The sequence below is a fragment of the Odocoileus virginianus genome, chromosome 6 (genome assembly GCF_023699985.2).
Source record: "Odocoileus virginianus isolate 20LAN1187 ecotype Illinois chromosome 6, Ovbor_1.2, whole genome shotgun sequence".
In the NCBI taxonomy this organism is placed as follows: domain Eukaryota; kingdom Metazoa; phylum Chordata; class Mammalia; order Artiodactyla; family Cervidae; genus Odocoileus; species Odocoileus virginianus.
The window spans coordinates 27320413-27345521 of record NC_069679.1 but is presented as its reverse complement, the minus strand read 5'-3'; the positions used below and the strand labels follow the sequence as shown (position 1 = coordinate 27345521).

Below are 25109 nucleotides of genomic sequence, written 5' to 3'. Positions count from 1 at the left end.
CTCTCTGTATTTTATTGTATTCAGGTGTTGTGGGGATACAAAAAATGCAGAAAGCAAAGTTCTGGTCACTTATTAGTTTTCTTAGCTGTGCACTACAATTCTGTTTTCCCACATTTACAGTGTATTTCTTTTCTATCTGTAAAATATGATTACAAAGTTTTAGATTTTTTTCCCTAAATTTTCCTGAACTATATTGCATACTTATTTGCTTTAGGAAGAAGAGGGTAGTGAGCACTTTTAATGCTTGCCAGATGAAAGACTGGGTGTCTTCTGCCTGATTGTTCATTCTTACTGCATACAGGAACTGTGAGGTCAAGGGCACCAGGAGTACCTTTTCTAGCTCCTCAATATACACCCCCTTCCTTGTGATTGTAGATATAAAAATTTCTTTTAACCAAAGACAAAGTCCTTCATTTAACAATTATTTTAGAGATATGGGAAAAATGAAAGTAACTAGGAGAGAGAACACTGATTTCAATTTACCCTTGGGTAAAAGTATTTGACATCAAATGGTCCTTATTTGGAGGAGTTTATGGAAAGGGGTTGCTATAGATAAGATACAGAAAGGATTATAATGCTACATAAAGAGAGCCTTAGGGTTCCCTTATTTATAACTTTGGGATACACTGTTGTCCTGATCATTATACTAGGCTATAGAAATAGATGCTAGATCAGAGATTCTCAAGGAGTTAAGAGAAGGTCTGTTACTCTACAGGGTAGGGAGGAAGAAGGAGAAAAGTGAGTATTTTTTCCCACTAAACAAGCCCCATGTATTTGAAAAGTTATCTCCTAAAGAGACAAATTCCCTCCCTGCCACCTACATTCCCTAAGTCCCCCCTCATCACTAAGTGTAGTGAGAAATGTCATAGATGGTCACTTGACACTCACATCAATAGTGGGAAGGCCTGGAAAAGGCTGAGAACCACTGGCTTGAAATGTTGGAGCTAATGAGCTGGGTTTTTCATCACCTGACTCTCATAAAAACAGAATGTAGAATTTGCAATTGATTCACTGAAGAGTGCAAGCAATATGCTGACCTAAGTCCCTCTACGAGACCAGAAGCTTCATGAGGCCTATATTTCTCTTACACTCCCCACAAGTCATACGCTATCTCTCTATTGCAATGCATTACTGAAGAATAGTGGTCCCAACTATGAGATTTCTGTTCATCTTACAGAAGTCAGGTGTTTAGGGGCCAAAGCTCAAGGGACTTTTAGATAGAAACTTTTGGCTATTTTGGAAAGAACACCACACCAATTTTAACTGTACCATTAACTTTGACATCCACAAAATTTTCAAATTTCTCCTCCCACAGACCCAGTTCCTCTTGATTTTCCTGTTGGCACAAAAAAGAAAAGAGGTAGCAAACTAAGGCTATATATTGCAACACATGTGGTTACCACAATAGCACATTTATCTGATTAGAATATTAGACTGAGGAAATGAGTTCATCTTTTAAAAGACCAATTTGTGATATCAATATATTAAATTAGATCTGTGTTCTATATAAATGCCATTAATCATCCTTATGATCTACAGCTAACATGAATATATTTTTTATTGTGGTAAAATATATATAACTTAAAACTTACCATTTTAACCACTTTTAAGTGGCATTAAGTACATTTACATTATTGTGCAACCAACATCACAATCCGTCTCCAGAACTTTTACATCCTTCCAAACTGAACCACTTCAACCATTAACAGTAACGCCCCCATCTCCCCTCCCCCCAGCTCCTGACAACCACTTTTCTAGCTCCTGTCTTTATGAATTTGACAACTCCAGATAACCCGTATAAATAGAATCATACTGTATTTGTCCTTCTGTGACTGGCTTATTTCACTTAGTATAATGTCTTCAAGATTCATCCATTTTGTAGCATGTGTCAGAACTGCCTTCCTTTTTAAGGCTGAATAATATTCCACTGTGTGTACATACCTCATTTTGTGTGTGCATTCATCAGTCAATGACTCTTGGATTGCTGGATTGCTTCTACCTTTGGGCTACTGTGAATACTATTCTGCTATGAACATCGGTATACAAATATCTGAGTCCCACTTTTACTTTTGGATATATATACATAAATGTAATTGCTGGATCATATTGTAATTCTATGTTTAATTGTTTAGGAACTGCCACACCATTTGATGTGAATATCTTTACAAGAGCCAAAATGATGGGAAAGCACTTTGAAAAATGTAGTTTTTATATAGGTAAAACAAAACATTTAGAGTCAAATAACCTGGGTCTCTTTTGAGAGACTCTAAGCAAAGATTTTTGGCTGAGATGAGCACTTTCTCTCACCAGCTTCAATTAGCCAGACTACTGGTGGTGTTCCTATGCTGGGTGGAGAAGTCAACTGGGATGGTGATTGCTCAGGTTTGCAATCTTCTGACCTAGAGCTATGAATGTCCTAGCTTTACAGAAGTCTCTTTTTCTCTGGTAGAATGAAAAGTTTTAAAAGAATTGTGTGTGTATATAAAAAGCACATTTCTTTTAAAAAAATGAGCTATTTTCCTGTTTCTAGGTTGTTTCTTTATAATGAAAGCCTCTGTAAAGTGAATCTGTGTGTTGTGTGTTGGGTTCTTTAAAATCATGCCTGAATTCTTGATGCAGGGATTATCATCCTGAGGTCAGATAGGTTTTAAAGTTTGCAAACTCCCTGAAATAGTATGAAAAAAATTTTTTTTTCTACAGAGATGGTTCATAGCTTTCATTAGATTCTTGTAATGGGGTGTTTGACTCAAAACCACTACCTAAGCTATCTGACTAGAGCTCTCCCCAAAGCTGGTCTAGTGTATTAGTGCAAAGCTGTGTAAGGCACAATAACCATGTTAGTTGTTCTTAAGGGTCAGTATGGGTCAGTTCTCAAGAGGAAGAAGCATTTGTCTTATTAAACTGGAAATGTTTTTCACCTTCCTGATGACCATAGCTACTGTTAGAGACCCTTTGAAGATGCATGTGGCTTTGGATGAAGAGGTTTCCAGAATGTCCATTCTCCGGAACTCAGCCAAAATAATCTTTAGACACAGAAATCAGACCATGGATCTCTGCTGAAGACCTTTCCACAGTTTTTCCTTGTTCTTAAAGTCCAAAAAGATTAATGTGACTTAGAAGAATGTAAGCTCCATGATAATGAGGGAATTAGATTAGTTCAATGATATACCACCAACTCCTTGAACGGTGCCTGGCCTACAGGAGGTCCCATTTATATATAGTAGAGCACTGACCAACTATCCATCTGTATAAGGGAAGAACAGACCCATTATATTTGTATACTGATGATAATAGTGGGAAAGATTTTAAAAAGATTAATTGCTCTATGTAGATTACCTGAGTGGTATCAGTTGATGCATCCTCCTCATTTTTCTTGGTAGTTCTGTTGTAATGTAAAAAAGCTGTGTCACTCATGGCAGGACTGACAATTTGCTCAATGATAAAAGATTTTCATTTCCAACTTTTGAGACCCCATATGTTATATCCTTTAACTTACTAAAAATAATATCATTATAAAAATAAATTTACAAAATTAAACATTTATGGTGAACATTACCAAGAGCTTGATATCTTATACAAATGTAGACAGATTTGAATTTTCTTGTTAACTCTTTTAAAAATACATTAATCAGTTTTTTATTGTAATACATGCTCATAATACTAACATAAGCAAGATAAACACAGTTCCTCTTATGCAGTATTACCCTAGTATGGAGCAACATGATGCACCATCTTCCAGGATGATTGTGACAACTTATTCTAACATCTATTAGTTGTATTTGAGGGCTCATTTCTTCCGATTCTTAACAATACTAGACTTTATGGATTTTTTTTAACTCTTTGACAATCTAAAATTTTAGAAAAGATAATGCATTTCAAATTGAATTTATACCATAAGTGAAGCAGACTACCTTTTTATACATTAAATGGTTATTTATAATTCTGTAAATTATCTATTTATACTCATACAATAATCTTTTCTTTAGTGTAAAATGCGGCATACATATAGAAGGTATGTAATGTATGTGCAGAGTTTAAAGACTAATACTAAAGTGAACAACTATGAACCCACTAGTGAGCACAAACAACAGAAATTACTTGTTCCTTTGGAGTTCCTCTGTGCCTCTCTTCAAATGCATCTGTCTCCCTAATATTTGCATTCAGTGCTGCAGATTTCACTCTTAAGTACTGCTTTTGCTGCAGCCCACAAATTTTGATAAGTTGTATTTTAATTTTCTTTTAGTTTGAAATATTCTTCGTTTTAGATTTCTTCTTTGTGTTACTAAGAAGCATGTTGCTTAATCTTCAAGTATTTTGGAATTTTCCAGCTTTCTGTTGTTGAATTCTACTTTAATTGCATTAAATTAATGCAAATCATGCTGGCACAGTATAATTTCTATTTGTTTAAATTTCTTAAGGTGTGTTTTATGACACAAAATATTGTCTTGGTGAATGTTCCATGTGAGTTTAAGAAGAATGTGTATTCTACTGTTGTTGTATGAAGGAGACTACAGATGTCAATTATATCCAGTTGATTGATGGTGCTTTTGAATTAGAATATGTCCTTACTGATTTTCTCTCTGATGGCTCTGTCCATTCCTGATGGAAGTGTGTTAAGGTCTCTAATTATAATAGTGAGTGAAAGTCACTGAGTCGTGTTCGACTCTTTGCGACCCCATGAACTATACAGTCCATAGAATTCTCCAGGCCAGAATATTGGAGTGGGTAGCCATTCACTTCTCCAGGAGATCTTTCCAACTCAGGGATTGAACCCAGGTCTCCTGCATTACAGGTGGATTCTTTACCAGCTGAGCCACCAGGGAAGCCCAATTGTAATAGTGGATTCATCTATTTCTCTTTGCAGTTCTATATTCTTGCCTTAAGTATTTTGATACTCTGTTGTTAGGCACATACACATTAAGGATTGTTGTTTTCTCAGGGAATTGACCCCTTTATCATTATGTAATGGCATTCTTTATCCCTAACAACTTCCCTGTTTTGGAGTAAGCTCTTTCTGAAATTAATAAAACTACTCCTATTTTCTTTTTTTTTTTTTTAAAGATCATAATGCTCTCATTTATTGGAGGAAAAAAGAATTGTTTTGTGATATTTAGGAGAAAAAAATAGCTTACTTACAAGTAAAATTCTTTCTCTTTGAAATGAGTTAGTAAAAAAGAAAACAATCTTTATTATATGAAATAGCATCTTAATGCAGCATACAAGAATATATTTTTGGATTTAAAAACATAGTTATGCCATCAGCAGCATTCAGAATTAGCTGAGTATCTATACAATTACAAAAATTGATTCTTGTTCTAAGAAAAGTGTTTTAAAAGCTCATCATATTAGAATAGGCACAATATTCTGAAGACATATAAATTTCCCATGGGCTTTTGAACATCCTTAACAATTACTTTGCCAACAAAGGTCCGTCTGGTCAAGGCCATGGTTTTTCCAGTGGTCATGTATGGATGTGAGAGTTGGACTGTGAAGAAAGCTGAGCACTGAAAAATTGATGCTTTTGAACTGTGGTGTTGGAGAAGAATCTTGAGAGTCCCTTGGACTGCAAGGAGATCCAACTAGTCCATCCTAAAGGAGATCAGTCCTGGGTGTTCATTGGAAGGACTGATGCTGAAGCTGAAACTCCAATACTTTGGGTACCTCATGTGAAGAGCTGACTCATTGGAAAAGACCCTGAGGCTGGGAGGGATTGGGCGCAGGAGGAGAAGGGGATGACAGAGGATGAGATGGCTGGAAGGCAACACCGACTCGATGGGCATGAGTTTGAGTAAACTCCGGGAGTTTGTGATAGACAGGGAGGCCTGGCGTGCTGCGATTCATGGGGTCACAAAGAGTCGGACACGACTGAGCGACTGAACTGACTGACCCTCAACTTCACAATCGGAATGTACAAAAGCAACAAAGATCAGAGTTCAGAGGTTGTTTATTTTTCCTTTCCTTGTTCAAAGTGTCTAAGACAAGCAAATACATTGAAAAAAGCAAAATAAACACTTTTCACAGCAGAAGATCACCAGACTGCATGTAAACTATGGTTCCCCTTTAGGATATTAGACAAGGACAAAGTTTGTCTGTACTTAGAATAAGGCTTTTACCTCTTCTTGCAGCATGAAAGTTCAATAGACAGGGGACAACATTCTGCCAGAGACCAATCTCAATCTAATCTCCTAGAATGACTCCTAAGGATGCACAAGAATATTAAGTCTAGGCTACCATTTATATCAGGGAACTTTTGTCCATCTATGTCTATTTTTTGGTGCCGTTCATTAGATGTAGTGACATTATTTTGTTGTGAATATACATATCAGTCGTAATTGTTTATTATGATGCTGTGGATTGATTTTTCACTTTAAATAGCCATGTTCCTCCTGTCTAGTGAACTCACTCTTCCCTGGTTTCAGCTCATCCTGTCTATAGAGGGAAAAAAAAATTTTTTTTTTTTAACATATCCAAGCCCAGTATCAGTTTATCAGCTCCTGCCTATGAAGGACATAATTTTATTTGGTCAAATTACATTAACAATATGGTTGGCGTGTTAAACTTTAGCTATTTTAATAGATGTGTGGTAGTATGTCACTGTGGTTTAATTTGCAATTCTCTAATAACTAATGGCACTGGACATATTTTTCAAGTGCTTATTTGTCACTTGTACTTCTTTGGTGAAATATGTTTAAATCTATTACTTTCTTGTTAAATTTTGAGAGTTCTTTCTACAGTGTACATACAACTTGCTGATCATATATATGTTTACAAATATTTTTCCTTAGTTTATGACTTACCTTTGCATTCTCTTCATACGGTCTTTGAATGTGCAGGCATTTTTACTTTTGTTTATGTTCATTTAACCATATTTCTTCTTTTGTGGATCATGCTTTTGGTGTAATATCTAAGACCTCTGCCTAATCCAAGGTCATCAAGATTTTCTGATATTGTTGTCTAGAAGTTTTATGGTCTTAGATTTTACATTTAGGACTATATTATATTTTGAGTAATTTTATTTTTTGATTTTTCATTCTTGTTTGTGGCAACTTCTGAGCTCCTCACATGCCAAACTGGAAATTGCAAATTCTTGCCTTTTCAATTTGTTCAAGTTTTTGTTGTTGTTGCTTGTATTTTGTTTTTGTGGCTATAATAAAGTTTAAGATTTCTAAGTAATCAAATCCATCTTTTTCCTTACAGTTCTTCAGTTTCTATCACACTAATACAATTAAAAATATTCTATACTTTCTCTTATTTTTATGTTTTTAATTATTTATTTTTAACTTCTGGCTGCAGTTGATCTTCATTGCTGTGAATGGGCTTTCTCTAGCTGCAGCGAGCCGGGGCTGCTGTTTGTTGTGGTGTGTGAGCTTCTCACTGCGGTGGCTTCTCTTCCTGTGGAGCACAGGCTCTAGAGGCCTGGGTTTCTGTTGTTATGGCTCACTGGCTTAGTAGCTGTGGCTCATGGGTTCTAGAGCACAGGCTCAGTAATTGTGGTGTATGGGCTTAGTTGCTCCATGGCATGTGGAATCTGCCTGGACCAGGGGTCAAACCTGTGTCCCCTGCATTGGCAGGTGGACTCTTATTCACTATACCACCAGGAAAGTCCTGGAATTAATTTTTGCTAATGTTCTGAGGTTAAGACCTAACTTATATTTTTTCCCCTAGGTGGACAATCTAATTTTTCTAACACAAATATAAATAAAAATGAGAGAAATATAAACTAGTACACAACCTCTATGGAAGGCAATTTGGAAACATCTATCAAAATAACAGATGTACAACCATTTGATCAGAAATTATACTTCTATGACTCTGGTTTATGGATATATTTGCATGTATGCAAAATGACACATATACAAGGTTAGTCATGAAGTAAGTAGTTGTAAAACAAGATCATAAGTGACTTTAAAGTCCACTAGTAGAGATTTACTAAATGAAGCTGTATAGTGTAATCGCATAATAGAAATGATGTAGCTGCTTTAAGGAAGTTAGAAACTACCACATTGCTAAAGAAAAGAAAGGGAGGTACAGAATAATGTGTATCATTTGTGTCAGGAAAGGAAAAAACAAAGAATACATTAGTTTTACTATATAGGCATAAATTATCTCTAGAAGGATACATAGAAAACTGGAAACATTGATTACTTTCAAACACGGAACTAGGTAACTCAAAGGACAAATGGTGAGAGAGACTTTACTGGGCTTTATTAAAAAGCCCAACTTAGAAATCACCCCTAAAACAAAATAATAGGAGTTTATTAAAAGGAAAAATGCTTTAAAGTTAATATTCTTAATATAAATAAACAACAAAATAGACATAACAGACACACAGGGATTTGTTATGCTGTTAGTATTTTCAGTCAAAAAAAGTAAACAATTAAATTCATAAGGTACTAACAGTAGGGGTGGCAGGATTATGGGTATTTTAATTTTTTCTTCTTTTCAATATTTTATATTTAGCATATAATGAACACATTTCTGTGATAAAATGAACATTTTAACAATAAACTTTAAAAACAGAAATTAGCTGAGACTCAGGAAAAAATCACTATGTTGAATGCTTTCTGAAGCTCATGTAAGATGTTCATTATTTGAATAAAAATAGAACTACAGATTGGAGGATTTAAAAACAATATTGGTAAAAATGGATGAAAATCTCCTACGATTATCTTCCAATTCATGTGACCCACACTCAAACAGCTTTAATCAAAGTTGGGTCCAGAAAATTCCTAGGCAACTATTCAAGTCTAAGGTAACTCATGTTATTGTAAGCGGGATAAAGTGAAATTCTGAAGACATGTTAGTTCACATTAACATTTATCAAGTTAACAGGGTCCTTTTTTAGAAGGTATAGGGTAGAGAATGTCATCAGTCAAAAATATAGGATGTGTTAAGAGTATCACCTTTGCAAATGTCTGGGAATAACTTTTGTCATCAAGCCTGCATTAGACTGTACAGGTGAAAAGATGAAGTTTCTTAGAACAATATTCTAACAAATAAAGCAAATCAATTTTCTATGGAGACATAGTCACAATCAGATTTTAAGTTCTATATGTATTAAGTAATGTGTAAAAATACCTTTGCTTGGGAGGAATCTGCAGCTGCTCAAAGTATAATTGGCCCAGGGAGTTTATGCTCATTACAACCTCTTCTTCAGATACCAAGTCGACCTTGAATGGGTTTGCCATGATGTGACACTTTAGATCTCCTTTTCCACTTGCCAACACCAGACTGCCTGTATCCCCTGGGCAAGAAGTCAGCCTGGAAAACAAGGCAGGGAGAGAAAAATAAATTGTTCTAAGTTTACGTGGCTCAGTGCAAGTCTCAGTTCAAATTAGTAAATCAACATTCGTGTGACATAGCATGACAAGGCAGTGGAAAGCTGTAATTCAGAGTGTGAGCTTTGGTGTCAGAAAGCCTGGATTGAACATAGCTCTAACATGCACTAGGTGTGTAACTTTGGACAGGTTAATCTTTTCCAGTTCTTGGTTTCCTTATCTGTAAAGTGGAAATGATAAAAGCGAGAACAAACATAGCTTTTTGAGGATTCAACGAGGCCACACATGTAAATGAGATCACACAGTGCCTGGCACATAGTAAGTGCTCAGTAAATGTTGGCTATCAAGTGAAAGAGGAGAGTGAAAAAGTTGGCTTAAAGCTCAACATTCAGAAAACTAAAATCATGGCATCAGGTCCCATTGCTTCATGGCAGATAGATGGGGAAACAGTGGAAACAGTGGCTGACTTTATTTTTCTGGGCTCCAAAATCACTGCATATGGTGATTGCAGCTATGAAATTAAGAGATGCTTACTCCTTGGAAGGAAAGTTACGACCAACCTAGATAGCATATTCAAAAGCAGAGACATTACTTTGCCAACAAAGGTCCATCTAGTCAAGGCTATTATTTTTCCAGTGGTCGTGTATGGATGTGAGAGTTGGGTGCAGAAGAATTGATGCTTTTGAACTGTGGTGTTGGAGAAGAATCTTGAGAGTCCCTTGGACTGCAAGGAGATCCAACCAGTCCATCCTAAAGGAGATCAGTCCTGGGTGTTCATTGGAAGGCCTGATGCTGAAGTTGAAACTCCAATACTTTGGGTACCTCATGTGAAGAGCTGACTCATTGGAAAAGATCCTGATGCTGGGAAAGATTGAGGGCAGGAGGAGAAGGGGATGACAGAGGATGAAATGGTTGGATGGCATCATCGACTCGATGGACATGGGTTTGAGTGGACTCCGGGAGTTGGTGATGGACAGGGAGGCCTGGCGTGCTGTGGTTCATGGGGTCGCAGAGTCGGACATGACTGAGTAACTGAACTGAACTGATCATCACCATTATTATTACCTTGGTCTGGACAGTCTAGGAAAACACTTTGGTGCATAAAATTTAAACATTTTTCTTTTACTTCTCTCATTCTAACCATACATGCAGAAACTGAGGAAATAACACAGATAGGGTTATTATCCACTCAGTCCACAGTGAGATGGAAAGGTCATACTTTTATGTATTTATCACCTGACTTCCATCAGCCCCCAATTGACAGGTAGACTTCTGGAATGTTTTAGATCCCCCAGGAGTTATGTAAGCTCAGAGGCAGCACTTAAAACCCTAGGTCTAGATATTTCTTTTTCTAGTGTATAGTTGGAGAAGGGAATGTCAACCCACTCCAGTATTCTTGCCTGGAGAATCCCAGGGATGGGGGAGCCTGGTGGGCTGCCGTCTATGAGGTCACTCAGAGTCAGAAACGACTGAAGCGACTTGGCAGCAGCAGCAGCAGCAGTGCATAGTTACCCTGGTAAATGGTCACAGGCCTCTTTAGGGAGGATTAGAAGGAACCGGTTATAATCTTATTATATCCTTGCAAAATCCTCCTCCATGGGTTCTAGGCCTTCTCCTCAAGTAAGATGCTTGGGTTCTGGAAACTAATTCCATTGATTGAGAGATTGTGTCTCACTGTTTATCAAATCTAAATAGAATTCTTTTGATTAGTCTATCAAGTAGGACTTTAGCACATCTATTTCAGTCTAATGGACTCTTTGACATACTGTTCACTGCCCTGAGGGTTGGGCCATTCTGAGTACCACACAGGCCCTGCTGCATGTTAAGGAAACGTGTCCACCTTGTCTCCAACAACTAAATGCTACTACTTTGACTCTGCTATTTACAGTCTCATCATTTCCACTGAAACCAGGGACCCTGTTTTAATGGTACCATTTCCACCATTGTCTCTAGCTCAGAAAAGACATTAACTCACTATGATGTTTTCCAAGTGTTACCTCACCAATATATTTCTCAGTGAAGACTAGTGTCTTTTGGGTTCTTTGGAGAACAGAGTTAGGGGCTAGATGAGGTGGTTGCATATGACATACCCACTTCAACATTTCTATTTCCCTAAGTCTATGAATCATTTCTTCTACACCATGCCAAGGAATTTCTGGTATCAGCTTCATTCAGCAGAGTCCACAGCTGACTCTACAGATTATACTTAGCCAATCAAGCAAATAATTAGAACTTCTTTCAGCTGTCCTAGATAGCATATCAAATTTGAATTCTGATTTATTTCAGTAAATTTAGCATGATCCTAAAATTATGTTGCTTCCTTCCAGTCTAAGAGTCCTTCAGAAACCATTACCATGCCTATTTTCCAGGTTTTTGCCAATATAAAATCTTCTAATTCTTTAGGTACCTTCTGGGTTCGACTGTAATAGGTTCCCTGGGCATGTTGGGGTCTGACTCTGACAGTGGATCTGGAGGCAGAGAAAGGGGGTAGGAGAGAAGTGCAGGGAGCACTGGGATCCCCTGGCATAGTATATTTCAGGTGAGGTCAACACGGAGTGTCCCAGCAAGGTAATGCTAGCCTCATCAGAGGAGAGGGCGAGTCTTTAGCTGAACTGGGAGGCTCAGTGGAATTCTGAGGTTTAGGTACTCAGAGTTATCCAAATCTTCCCAGATATTGCTATTCAATTTTGAGGAGTCCTATCTTTTCACAGTTGATGCCCTAAATTCATAGACCTGATAAAGCTCTGAATTCAACTTACACTTCAATTCAGCAAACCATAGAATCTAACCCTGTATCTGATTTTCAGCTACAAGGACTCTGTAGTTACAAGGACTCTATACATATAAGAGATGTGTAAGATGGTCATAGAAACCTATTAGGTTTCTGACAATATCTTGAGCTAAGAATTTAAAGGCCTGAAACTACTGTTTTCTTTTAAGTTCTTCAGTGAAATTAGTAACAACCCGGCCACCTCAGCGTTTTCAATTTTGTATGACAATTAGGAGATGCTGTGGCCCCACCACTTGGTCTGCCAGAGCCATACTTTCAATAGGCACTCAATTTCAGGTGACCACAGTAGTAATTTAAGTGACTTTGCCAGAGAATGCTGTGGTTTATTGCTAGTTATACTAGTTTGCTAGAGCTGCTACCACAGACTGGGTGGCTTAAACACAAGAAATTTATTTTCTCACAATTCTGGAGGCTGGAAGTCCTAGATCAAAGTGTCAGCAGGTTTGGTTTCTTCTGAGGCCTTTCTTCTTGGCTTGAAGATGGCCGTCCTCTTGCTGTGTCTTCACAAGGCCATCCTTCTGTGTTATCTGAATCCTAAATGTCTCCTCTTATAGAACATCAATCAGTCACACTGGATCAGAGCCCACCCTAATGACCCTATTGTAACTTAATTAACTGTTCAAAGGCCCCATCTCTGAACAGTCACATTCTGAGGTATAAAGACTTAGGGTTTCAACATATGAGTCTGGGGGGAGGGTAGTGTTCAGTCCCAAACACTAATATCACATTGTCTAATGAAAACCTCACTACCTTCAGATACAACTAGATCAGCTAATTAAGCTCATGTTTCAATTCTTGAGGATCTGTTGCTTATATTCATTTCTGATACCAACAATTATGTCAGTTAAGATTCAACTGTAGATAGCGGAAACAATTCTGGCCATTTTAAGCAGAAAGGAAATTACTTAATATGGGGAAATTATGAGCTTACAATAGCATGGAAGTTTTGAAGTAGCTGGTTCCTGGCTGAGTGCTCAGTAATGACCCTTAGGACAATACCACATAACTGTAGACCAACAGAACTTCTCTCTCAGCTGGAAACAGGAAGTTGGGTAAACAGAAGCTCATGTGGCAATGGCTGGACTCCAGGATCATGCCATCTTAGATGCAATCCAGAGATTAAGAAGCCACTGCCCTAACTAGTGGCTCTACAGTCATTCTATAGCTGGAGATCAGTTCAGTTCAGTTCACTCAGTCATGTCCAACTCTTCGCAACCCCATGAACTGCAGTATGCCAGGCCTCCCTGTCCATTACCAACTCCCAGAGTCCACTCAAACCCATGTCCATTGTGTCGGTGATGCCACCCAACCATTTCATCCTCTGTCGTCCCCTTCACCTCCTGCCCTCAATCTTCCCAAGCATCAGGGTCTTTTCCAATGAGTCAGCTCTTTGCATGAGGTGCCCAAAGTATTGGAGTTTCAGCTTCAACATCAGTCCTTCCAATGAACACCCAGGACTGATCTCCTTTAGGATGGACTGGTTGGATCTCCTTGCAGTCCAAGGGACTCTCAAGATTCTTCTCCAACACCACAGTTCAAAAGCATCAATTCTTCTGCACTCAGCTTTCTTTATAGTCCAACTCTCATATCCATACATGGCTACTGGATAAACCATAGCCTTGACTAGACAGACTTTTGTTGGCAAAGTAATGTCTCTGATTTTGAATATGCTGTCTAGGTTGGTCATAACTTTCCTTCCAAGGAGTAAGTATCTTTTAATTTCACAGCTGCAATCACCATATGCAGTGATTTTGGAGCCCAGAAAAATAAAGTCAGCCACTGTTTCCACTGTTTTCCCACGTTGCCAATGCATACCAGCAAAATGGGAAACTCAGTTCTGAAATCAAGATAACTCGATGGAACCTAAAATACACCAGAAACTAGTTACATGTGAGTTTGGGAAATGGAGAAATGCAGTTTTTAGCTTTCTAGTTACTGCAGTAGCCTAAAGCCCTCTAGAAAGAGGTTGAAATAGAAGCAAAACTGAAACTAATATAACATATTTACTACCCAAAGCTAATATCACCCTGACTCCAAAACCTGGGCAAAGATACCACAGAAAAAGAAAACTACAGACCAATTTTACTTATGAACATAGATGTAAAAATGTTAAAGATCTACTAGTAAAATGAATCGTCCAGGAGAGTAAAAACTAATGTGACCAAGAAGAAACACACACATACACACTCTCATTTGCCAAACTGCAAAGCCTTGAGAATAGTCTCTTTTTTTAAAATTTATTTTCTTTAATTGGAGGATAATTACTTTACAATATTGTGGTGGTTTTTGCCATTCATCTACGTGAATCAGCCATGGGTGCGCATGTGTCTCCTAAGTTCTTGGCATATTGTAATGGCTCAGTGATATATTTTAAGTTTATGATAGTTTATCATAGCTGGATTAATTTACCCTTTTAATTTATTAACTATTTATTAGATTTTCATAGAAAAATAATCCACATAAAACTATGATAATGATGTAGTGAAAATTAAAGCATCTGGCATAATGTCATATTCCCTTAGTGAAATGATACAAAGAAAATAACAAATCCACAGACAGAACCAAGTTAAAATACTACAGGAAAATGTGCTGAGAACTGAGGCAGATTCTGCAGGTACATGAAAAACCCTTTAATCCCCAAAGACTTTTTTTTTCACCTAGAAACTTATTATTAATTTATCTCTGACTCTAAGTCAAATTACATGTTAGACTTCTGAGACTGCCGTTAATTAAAAGTGAGTCTGTCTAACTGTATAAATGACTATAAGCATTGGGAGTTCAGCTAGTACCTTCAATCCCTGGAGCCCTGCTACTCATCTGAGTGAGTCAATTAAATAGCTCTTCTGCTTGCTCCCAGGGTCTGGTTGACAAATTTTTTACTTTGTGGGGAGGAGAGAAGAGATCAGAAGCTCTGCTTCTCTTCATTAATAAGTACTGATGAGTCAAACGGCAGAGGAAGAGAATATAGAATGGATAACATTAAAATGGATAAATTTATTCCCAAATAACTGAAAAATAACTTTGCAAATGGTTATATCTTTGAAACACAAAATATGAGACTCAAACAAAAGCTGCTACTCAAAGTATGATAGAAGAACATATTGAGGATATATGCCAGGTAGCATGTTTCTTGGCTTACCTTACAGTGGTTAGCTTGCTTGTGAGGACATCAGGAACTTCATATCTGGGTTTCAAGGGTATTTCTTCATTGATTTTAAGTCTGAAAATATTTCCCTCTATGCCACAAACTTCAGCCAGGAGTGGAACCTGGGAACACGTACATGAGATTAATTTCAAAAGCTTACCTAGGTCAGCTCTACAAATTGCAATAACTAGAAAACTATGTTTACATTATTACAGGGCAAGCTAATTGGTGAACAATGGCAATCATGAAGGAAAAGGCTCTCCGGTCTATAAATGTACTTGCCTGGCTCTACCTATAGTAGAAACAAACACCTCCTATGTGTTCTAGGGCTATACGTGTGCATGCCTGTTCAGGCATGTCCAACTATTTGCCACCCCATGAACTGTAGTCCACCAGACTCTTCCGCCCATGGGATTTCCCAGGCAAGAATACTGGAATGGGTTGTCATGCCCTCCAGGGGATTTTCCTGACCCAGGGATCAAACTCTCATCTCCTGCATTGGCAGGTGGATCTTTTCACCACTGAGCCACCTGGGAAGCCCCATGTATTGTTACTATAATGTCTGTTAAATGAAAAGCTAAGAAGGGTAGGCTGCGTGAGGTAATGCAGAACAGGTATGATGTGGTGCAAGTAGATATAGGAAGCCGGGAGAATATTAAATCAGCAGCAAAAACCAAAATCAAAGCAAAACAAAATCCCCCAAATGATGTTACTGGAACCTTGCCTGAGATAGTCAGGGCACTTAAGCAGTGATAGGACACTGAGGAGTGACCAGGTATAAGTGGTAAATAGGCTGTGAGTTCTTTTACAGACATTCGTATTATAAAATAGGGTTATGATGCAGTAGTTATCAGTAATTATTTCCCCCAGCTTTATTGAGAAACAATTGACATGTATAAGTTTGTTGTTCAGTTCCTTGATTTGTTACTTATAAATTGCAAAACTGATTACCACCATAGCATTAGCTAACATCTGTACCAAGTCACATAATTACCATTTCCTTTCTGTGGTGAAAACATTTAAGATCTACTCTCTTTGCAACTTTCAAGTATATAATAGAGAACTATTAGCTACAATCACTAGGCTGTACATTAAATCTCCAGAAGTTATTCATCATATTATAGTTGGAAGTTTGTACACTTTGACCAATACCTCCCCCTTTCCTCCACCCCCAATCATACGTAATACTGCTTATATGCTTAATGTTCTTTTGTATATCTGATTTACTTGAAGTGTGCCACCAAGATTCTAAGATTTGAAAATGTGTTCAAATGTAAGACTGAAATCCTATTAGATTATGTATTCTTTCCCAAATTAGACATATATTTCCACTAGTCTCTCAAATTTAATTCAGCTAACATTTCTTTGGAATCTAATATTGCAGTGTGCTGATTGCTGTGAAAAGGATGGCCAAACTCTTAGGGAGAGTGCAATTTAGAGGAGATGGAACACGTATGTAGTAACTATAAAGTATTTTATGATAAGTACTGAGACAGGACAAGGACAGTGCTGTGCCAGGACAAGGAAGGGGAATATTGATGACTGTAAGGAGAGGGGTCTGGGGCATCTCTCTGGAGGAAGAAGGACTTGACCAGGGCCTTCAGGAATTAGCAGGACTCTGGGTAGGCAAAAATGGGGCAAGAACATCCTAAGCAGAGGGCACACTGGTTGTCTGCCTATGTGTGATTAACAAATATTGAATCCAGTTTATGCACTCAGAGACCCTCCAATTTTTAGTAAAACAACTTTCTTTTAAAAATTTATGTTTTAAACCAGAGACTTTTCTGGTATGTTCTGTTCTTGAGGCTACAGCCTAGGAAAGAATCCTAATTATAGGAGAAAAAGTAGCAATAACCCTGCTTTTCCCATATGATCTTATGCAAGCAAACATATATATCAGTGTCAAAGCCCCATTTTGTTTTCATTTTAACTTAAGCAAACCAATTTTGCCAATAGGTAACCCTTTTCAAAGTCAATATCCAGGTTCATTCTTATCTCTTATTATCATCAACATATTCTTTATTTTCATCAACATAGCTTCATTTCCTTAAACCTTAAATCTGTTTTTACTGGCTTAAAAAAAATTAACAGTAGTGGACTCTCAGAAATCCAATAAATAAAGCTACTTGGGTTGAAGACAGCAGAAAGAAGCTCAGAGCCTCTACCTTTGAGCCCCCTCCCCTCCCTGCATTGAGTCCTGAGACACTTCCACGGAAACCTCAGGGCTCTGTGGATGACAGTTTATAAACCACTTTCCTGGGCTTCTTAACTGCCAGTTATTGCCCACTTCTTCCACCAAAACTTGGCCATCAAAAGTCTGGACGTGAATGTTATATCCTTCTATCTAAAACATTGAGAATTTCTAAATATTCCTGCTCTCTAGAGACTTGTTTGGACATTTATTAGAAAATAATATCCAAACAAATTATTGAATCTCTATTAATGATTTAAAATTATGAAAAATACATTGTTACATAAGTTAGATTGCTTAAAATCAGAATTATTTAGTGTTAATACATAGATAACAGCAATAAAAATTGCAGCAAGATGGATTTATGGAAAACAAGAAACATAAAACTTTTAAACATTTTAAATAAGGTGAGACAGCATGGGTTTTGCTCCCTTAGAAACATTTAAGATATGTAAATCTCTCCTACCAGAGAAAGTGAAACAAATTATCAGAGAAAGGAATACATTTCGGAAGCTCATTTTAGTACTCCAAGTCTCTACTTGGTTTTTTCACTGAGGCTCACCTCTGTAGTCTGGAGAGTATAAATTCCCATTTCCTATCTTATTTCTCCCATACTCAATAAAAATAAAACCTGGTAGTTTGCAATCCATAAGTCTAGTTTTTATTTCTTTGGTTATAAGAAAAAAAATAGACGAATTATAAAAAATCACTGGTAAAAACATCTTTGTTTGTATATTCAAGCAGCAGATTTATCATAATTATATTAAATTTAAAAAATAAAATTTCACCCAGAACTAGCAGAGACTGTGACTGAGTTAACAGATGAGTCCTAGAAGACATATTTAAATGGTGGTGGGTATTAACAAGGGAAATTCTGACCTCATCAACTACTCCTTGATGGGTAGAGCTTGCTTTTCCTCTTGCACTAGGTCTCTCTACTACACTGTAAGGAAAGCTAACGTAAAAGGCCCAGAAGAGTGAGCAAGGACCTTTTCCAGCTATTGGTCAAGACCTCCCAGGATTCAGAGAATGGTTTAAGAGTTCATTAAAATAGCTGTAGGGGACTTATTGCTCCTTCCTCAGTTGCAGCCAATTGGTTTGTTGTAAGCACTGATCTTCTACAGAGAACACTGGCAAGTTAAACTGGATATTAGCCTGTCTCCAAGGACAATTAGCCTGTCCAGGTGTGTTTCTGATTGCTTAGATAGATTCCAAACTATTTTGCCTGTTCCTGGCCATTTCTGCAGAAACAATCCTGGATAACAAGTGGCAGTTGCTCCTCATCAGCTGAGGAGGTGGCTGGTTGGGCAAAGTCTCATTTTCATGAGGCTTAGATGAAGAGGCAAGGGGTAATTTCATGGAGGTGCTCAGAGATTTCCTCCTGTTCTTGTAAAAGCTGCTAGAAGTGTTGTCTCTGGTGAAAATTTGCAAATAGACTGCAAAGCAAACATTTTGCCAAATGGTCATTTATGTCATAAAAGAGCAAAAATTAGCAACATAAAACAGGTCAATGACATAGCCTCGATAACAGTGCTTTTTAGGTATACTCAGAAGACAACCCACTCCAGTACTCTTGCCTGGAATATTCCATGGATGGAGGAGCCTGGTAGGCTACAGTCCATGGGGTCACAAAGAGTCAGACACAACTGAGTGACTTCACTTTCACTTTCAGAAGACAACATAAATTTCCCTTCTCTGATGTCACAAGAGTAGATATTCTCTGTTTCTCAATCCAGGTCAAATTTTGACTGAAAGTAAAAAATCAATAATAGCAGGGAAAAAGGAGTTCTAAAACAGCAGTCAATGCTTTACTGATAATGCCTTTAAGATTTTCTTCTGGAAGCTTCTTTGTCAAATACTGACAAATATTTCATAAGAAATAAGACCCTATGTGAAAACTTAGGCATTTGAACCTGCAACCAGCTTTTCTTAAAGACCTAGGGCTCTTGACTTAGAAGCAACACACTGGTGACACTTCAGTTCACTTTGTAATATTATGGTGTCCCAGGAACTTAATATTTGCTAAGGACTGAATTGTGTCATCTTCTCCCATCTCCCAACCCACCTCTGCCTCATCCAGCCCTCCAATTCATATGCTGAAGCCTTAATCCTCAATGTGATGGCATTTGGAGATGAAGTCTTGGGAGCTGACTAGGTTTTGATGAGGTCATGAGGGTGAAGTCATGATGGGATTACTGCCTTTCTAGGAAGAAACCAGAGAATAAGCTCTCTCTCCACCAGTCATGGAATTAAAAGATGCTTACTCCTTGGAAGAAAAGCTTTGACAAACCTAGACAGCATATGAAAAAGCAGAGATATCACTTTTCTGACAAAGGTCTATATAGTCAAAGCTATAGCTTCTCCAGTAACCATGTATGGATGTGAGAGCTGGACCACAAAGAAGGCTGAGAGCTGAAGAACTGATGCTTTCTAACTGTGGTGCTGAGGTGAGAATCCCTTGGATGGCAAGGAGATCAAACCAGTCAATCCTAAAGGAAATCATCCCTGAATAGTCATTGGAAGGACTAATGTTGAAGCTAAAGAGCCAATACTTTGGCCACCTAATGGGAAGAGCTGACTCATTGGAAAAGATCCTGATTCTGGGAAAGATTGAGGGCAGGAGGAGAAGGAAGCAACAGAGGATGAGATGGTTGGATGGCATCACTGACTCAATGGACATGAGTTTGAACAAACTCTAGGAGATAGAGAAGGACAGGGAAGCTTGGCATGCTACAGTTCATGGAGGTGCAGAGTCAGACATGACTAGCAACTGAACGACAACCACCACCACCATGTGAATATACAGTTGACCCTGCAACAGAGATTTGAACTGTGTGAGTCTACTTATACATGAATTTTTTTTTCAATAATAGTTTTTCAATAATAAATACTACAGGGACTCCCCTGGAAATCCAGTGGTTGAAACTTCATGCTACCGCTGCAGGGGGTGCAGGTTCAATCCCTGGTCAGGTAATTAAGACCCCACAGACCACATGCCGAGGTGGCCAACAACAACAAAACTGTAGTACCATATGGTTGTTGGTTGGTTGAACCTGCAGATGCAAAATTATGTATACTAAGGGCCAACTGTGAAATTATACTTGGATTTTCCACTTCATGGGGATGTCGGTACCACTAAGACCTATATGTTCAAGCGTCAACTGTACAGAAAGGAGGTGGCACCCAGGAGTGCAACCTTGATCTTGGGCTTTCCAGACTCCACAACTGTGAGAAAGAAATGTCTGTTGAGACACCCAGTGTTATGACAGTGTGAGCTGAAAAAGGTTGAATGAACCTTGGTTCTGTCTCCTGCTTGCTTATAAAGGGGCAGGTTGGGAAAAGGGAATTGGGAAGAAAAATTTCAAAAATTAACAACAGACACTGACAACAAAGTTATTGCTTTAAGAGTTTTAATAGGGTGGGGTAGGCAGGCACTAAGAGAGCTGTGTTTGCCTCATCAGTGAAATCTGAGAACTGCAGCTGTGAGCTGAATATGATCCTCCTAGACTTGGGGTTCTGTCTCTCTGAACCTGAAGTAAAAAGCTATCATTTTGAACAAGTGGATGTATGCAGCTTTTAAAAAAACCTCCAGACTATACTCATACCATATCCTAATTGAAATCTCCTGTGAAACATCCATCTCGTCCCAGAAACAACCACTAGTGGTGGCTCCCTGACTATGCAGTGAGCAGGACACAGGTTCAGACAACTTTAGAAATTACTATCTGAATCCTTGTTGTCCCTAACAAACAGAGAGGGTACAAAACCTTAAGTTCCTATTAGTCATCTCAATTTTAAGTGACAAGGAGGACATTAAAAATACATTAAAATGAAGTCCAGCTCAGAATTTGAGGGTGATCTCCCCAAACATACACTTGCATGCATTTGCCTGAGATCAGAGTGTGTGGATTTCCTGCACAGCCCTGTTAATTCCAATAACTGAATGTGGAGTCTGTTCCACGAGGTCCTCAACGTTCTTAGTCTTGGGAGCCATGCTGTTGACATCCCAGATCACTTGCCCTTGCTTGTCCGACTTCTCAGCTCCCTTTTGAATCACGTGCTATCTTGTGCCAAGCTCCCATGGGTCTTCCTGGACTACAGCTTCTTTTCCTTTGAAGGCATCTGGTGGGCTCTGGTTCTAGCACCTGACCTGAATGGCACTGTCCCTCATGTTCAGGATCCAAAGAGAGGTGTGTACAAAGAAACTCACCGATAGTCTTCTAAGAAGCTGTGTAAGAGGGTCCACCACTCACTTCATTGGCATGGATCTGCATTGAGAAGCTGTGCTTTGGCCCACATTGGTATTCTGTGTGCCTTAATATACTCTGCCTCAGCATGTGTCATTTAGACATGAATTGTTAAGGTGCTCAGCAGACTGAACCTCCCTGAGAATGGAAAGGGATTCCTGCCCTGACCTCAGGACAGCTGCAGCTCCACACACATTGGAGACAAGTAGGAAAAAGAGCAAGTGATAGGAAAAATGTGAAAGGAAGCAACCTGACTGATGGTATTAGGGATACTGACTCCTGGAAGGTCTCTTGTGGACTCCTTGCATTTCCTGGATCCAGCTGCTTCTGCTGATGCTGAATACAGGGTCCTGGCTGGGTACTGGCTATTAAACCACATGCAAATGGTGGTTGGTTCTCTAGGAAATAAATTAATCCTATCCCATGTTTTCCCATGAAAAGCTATAAAACCTGGCTACAAAAGGATGCCAAGTTTGGGATACTTGGATCAGTAGTCAAGGAACTATGACTTTGAGGGTACCATAAGCTGTGAACTCAAAGGTCTCACAGATGCCAAGTGGGGTAGGGGGAAATTCCTCTAGAAGGAGATGAGTGGTATAAGAAGCAGCACTAGGTTTTGAAGAAAGGCTAACCATCCCATCAGTGTAGTTAGGAGAAATGAACAAAGTGTGCTATTACCACAAATGCATCCTTACATAACCAGAAGTTGGGAACAGGTGGTGGTGACAGAGAACACAGAACTGTTGATACGACTCTAGCCCCTGTTTTGAATTCAGGCAAGAAAGTTATGTCAGAAGATTCTACATCTTTGAAATGACTAAAATCACTCTAACTTCATATGGAAAGTAGTTTTCCTCACTGTGCCACTGCTCCTCCTGCCCCTGGCGGCTCAGACAAGTAAAGAATCTGCCTGCAATGCAAGAGACCTGGGTTCAATTTCCTGGGTTGGGAAAATCCCCTGGAGAAGGGAATGGCAACCCATTCCAGTATTCTTGCCTGGAGAATCCCATGCACAGAGGAGTCTGGCAGGCTATATATAGTCCATGGGGTCACAAAGAGTTGGGCATGACTGAGTGACTAACACTTTCACTTCACTTCACTGGCTAAGTTAAGCGTAAGTAAGAGTTAGTCGCTCAGTTGTGTCCGACTCTTTGCGAACCCATGGACTGCAGCCCACCAGGCTCCTGTGTCCATGAGATTTTTCCAGGCAAGGATACTGGAGTGGGTTGCCATTTTCTTCTCCAGGGGATCTTCCCAATCCAGGGATCGAACCCGGGTCTCCAGTACTGAAGGCAGATTATTTACTAACTGAGCTACAAGGGAAGGGTAAGTTAAGTGTTACAGGGAATGCCCTAACGTTGTGGGGGCAGTTTTGATTCCGTCTTCTCTGAGGGGATTCCAGGGTGTAATGCTATGCAACATGTGACACAGCACCACAGGGAGCTTGCTCACAATGCTGCAGTGCAAGTGGGGATGTCTTCTCAGTTTGCTCCGCAGAATTGGGATTTGTTAGTGAGCTGATGGAGTTACTATCTAAGCTGTCATGGCACCGAGACTACATGTCTTTACCTATGTTCTTCAGTGAGTTACCAATTAAACCAGATTGGTCTGGGAGGCCTTAGAAGCTTAGGACACCTTTAGAAGATGGGGAAAGATCTGAAGTGAGGGTCAAGTTGGAAGCATCAGCTACTTGTGCATAACCATACTTCTGAGCTCAGCCCACAGCACTTCCTCTGTGACTAGCCCATGGGAAGTAGTGTGAAAACCCGACAGATGAGAAAAAGCACTTAGGACACTGTTCTGATGTTTCAGTATGTAAGAACTGTGGTGATCTGTGAGTGAAGCAGTTTGGGTAAGGGAACATTTGAGACTTATCCAACGGTAGATACCATCGTTCCTCTTGTTCAATCACATTTTGAGGTTTGGACATTCACTGAATCTGGACCTTGCTTAAGTATAAATTGTGTTAACAGTGATAGAAAGAGCACAGGTACTTGACCGAGTCTACAGTCACAGGTGAAAATTCTGGTTACTAACTATGACTCTGGGCAGGTGGTCTTTTAGACTTCAATTTCCTTATCTAAAAATTGGGGATAATGCAATGAACCTCTTAGATAATTTCTAAAGATTAATTAAAAGGAAATAATATTTGTAAAACATCTAAGAAAGCATCTGATACAAGGCAATTATATGTTGACAGTCATATTACTTTTAAAATAACATTGTGTAGATAGTAAACAGATAGCATGACTTCTCTCACAAAGTTTATTTTTGAAGCAAACATAGTTTAACTAGGGTTTGTAGTAAATATAGAAACCCAAGTAAATATAGAAACAAAGAATTCTCTGTAGAAAATATTTTTTCTCACCTTTGCTGGTTCGTTGATGATCTGGAACCTGGCACTGTCTTTGCCTATTGTGACTGAGTCCAGTAATGCTTGATAGGTAGACTTCTTGGAGAGCAGCTGTTTCTGACGCCTGCAGATAGGAAGTATACAGATGCCTGAGAATGATCTGTGACTCAGCCTCCAAAAGACTATATCACCATGTGGAAGTTATTAAAATTCACTTCAATAATAAGTCAACTGGGCACAGGCAATATATTAGTACCTCAATAAGGCACTAACAGAAGTACTTTAGAGAGCTAATAAAATTAATAAGAGTGTTAATACAATTAACAAAATAAAAGAGTACTAGTAAAATTGTTCACCATAACACTGCTCAAGGATGGTATTTTGTCCCCTTTATTGAGAAGGTGGGGCAGTTTTTTTTTGGTGGGATCTTAGTTCCCCAACCAGGGATTGAACCAGTGTCCCCTGCTTTGGGAACATGAAGTCTTAACTACTGGCTTACCATGGAAATTCCAAGGGGCAGTTTTCATAGGTGACATTTGTTAGCTCATTGATTTCTCTCCCTCTTTACATGAAATGTACACTTTAATAGAAACTTATTAATAAATTCTAGTGGAAATCCAATATAATCTAGTGGTTTGACAAGGTGACCAGGAGTTCACTATAGAATTCCTTCTAAGGTACCTGTTTAGAATTAAAATGATATGATTTTTCTGCCTCTAGAGTAGTGTGAATAAATTGAAGAGTTGTATGATATGTTTGGTGACTTCAGTGTTAGGACCACATAGGGGTAGACACTAAAAAAAAAAAGATTTTAAAGAAATATTTGTTGAGGCTCTGGGGAAACAGGCAATCATATACTGGTGATGGGAGTACAAAATGACATAATCTCTATGGAGGGATACCTAGTAATAGTTAAAATTTCAAACACATTTATTCTTTGACCTAGAATTCCCCCTTCTGGAAATTCATCCTATAAATAGACCTGCATGTGTAGGAAATGACATATGCATAGCTTTCTTTTTTTTTTTTTTTTGGCCACACCATACCATGTGGCATGTGGGATCACCTGAGCAGGGATTGAATCCATGCCCCCTGCATTGGGAG

General features: G+C 38.6%; 1 protein-coding gene across 18 annotated transcripts in view; it reads right to left on the bottom strand.

The window, feature by feature from the left end:
- Window positions 1–25109, bottom strand: part of GANC (glucosidase alpha, neutral C) — a 66837-nt gene that overhangs the window by 38270 nt on the left and 3458 nt on the right. For all 18 annotated transcript variants that reach the window (XR_002316412.2, XR_002316416.2, XR_002316414.2 and 15 more), the window contains exons 4-8: window positions 24021–24129; window positions 15209–15336; window positions 9079–9261; window positions 3337–3382; window positions 1270–1336 (exon numbers count right to left, since the gene is read on the bottom strand). Coding sequence is in view for 15 of the 18 variants with exons in the window: in XM_020906783.2 (XP_020762442.2) it covers window positions 1270–1336; window positions 3337–3382; window positions 9079–9261; window positions 15209–15336; window positions 24021–24129 (533 nt within the window). In the remaining 3 variants the exon portion in view is untranslated. The remainder of the gene's footprint in view (window positions 1–1269; window positions 1337–3336; window positions 3383–9078; window positions 9262–15208; window positions 15337–24020; window positions 24130–25109) is intronic.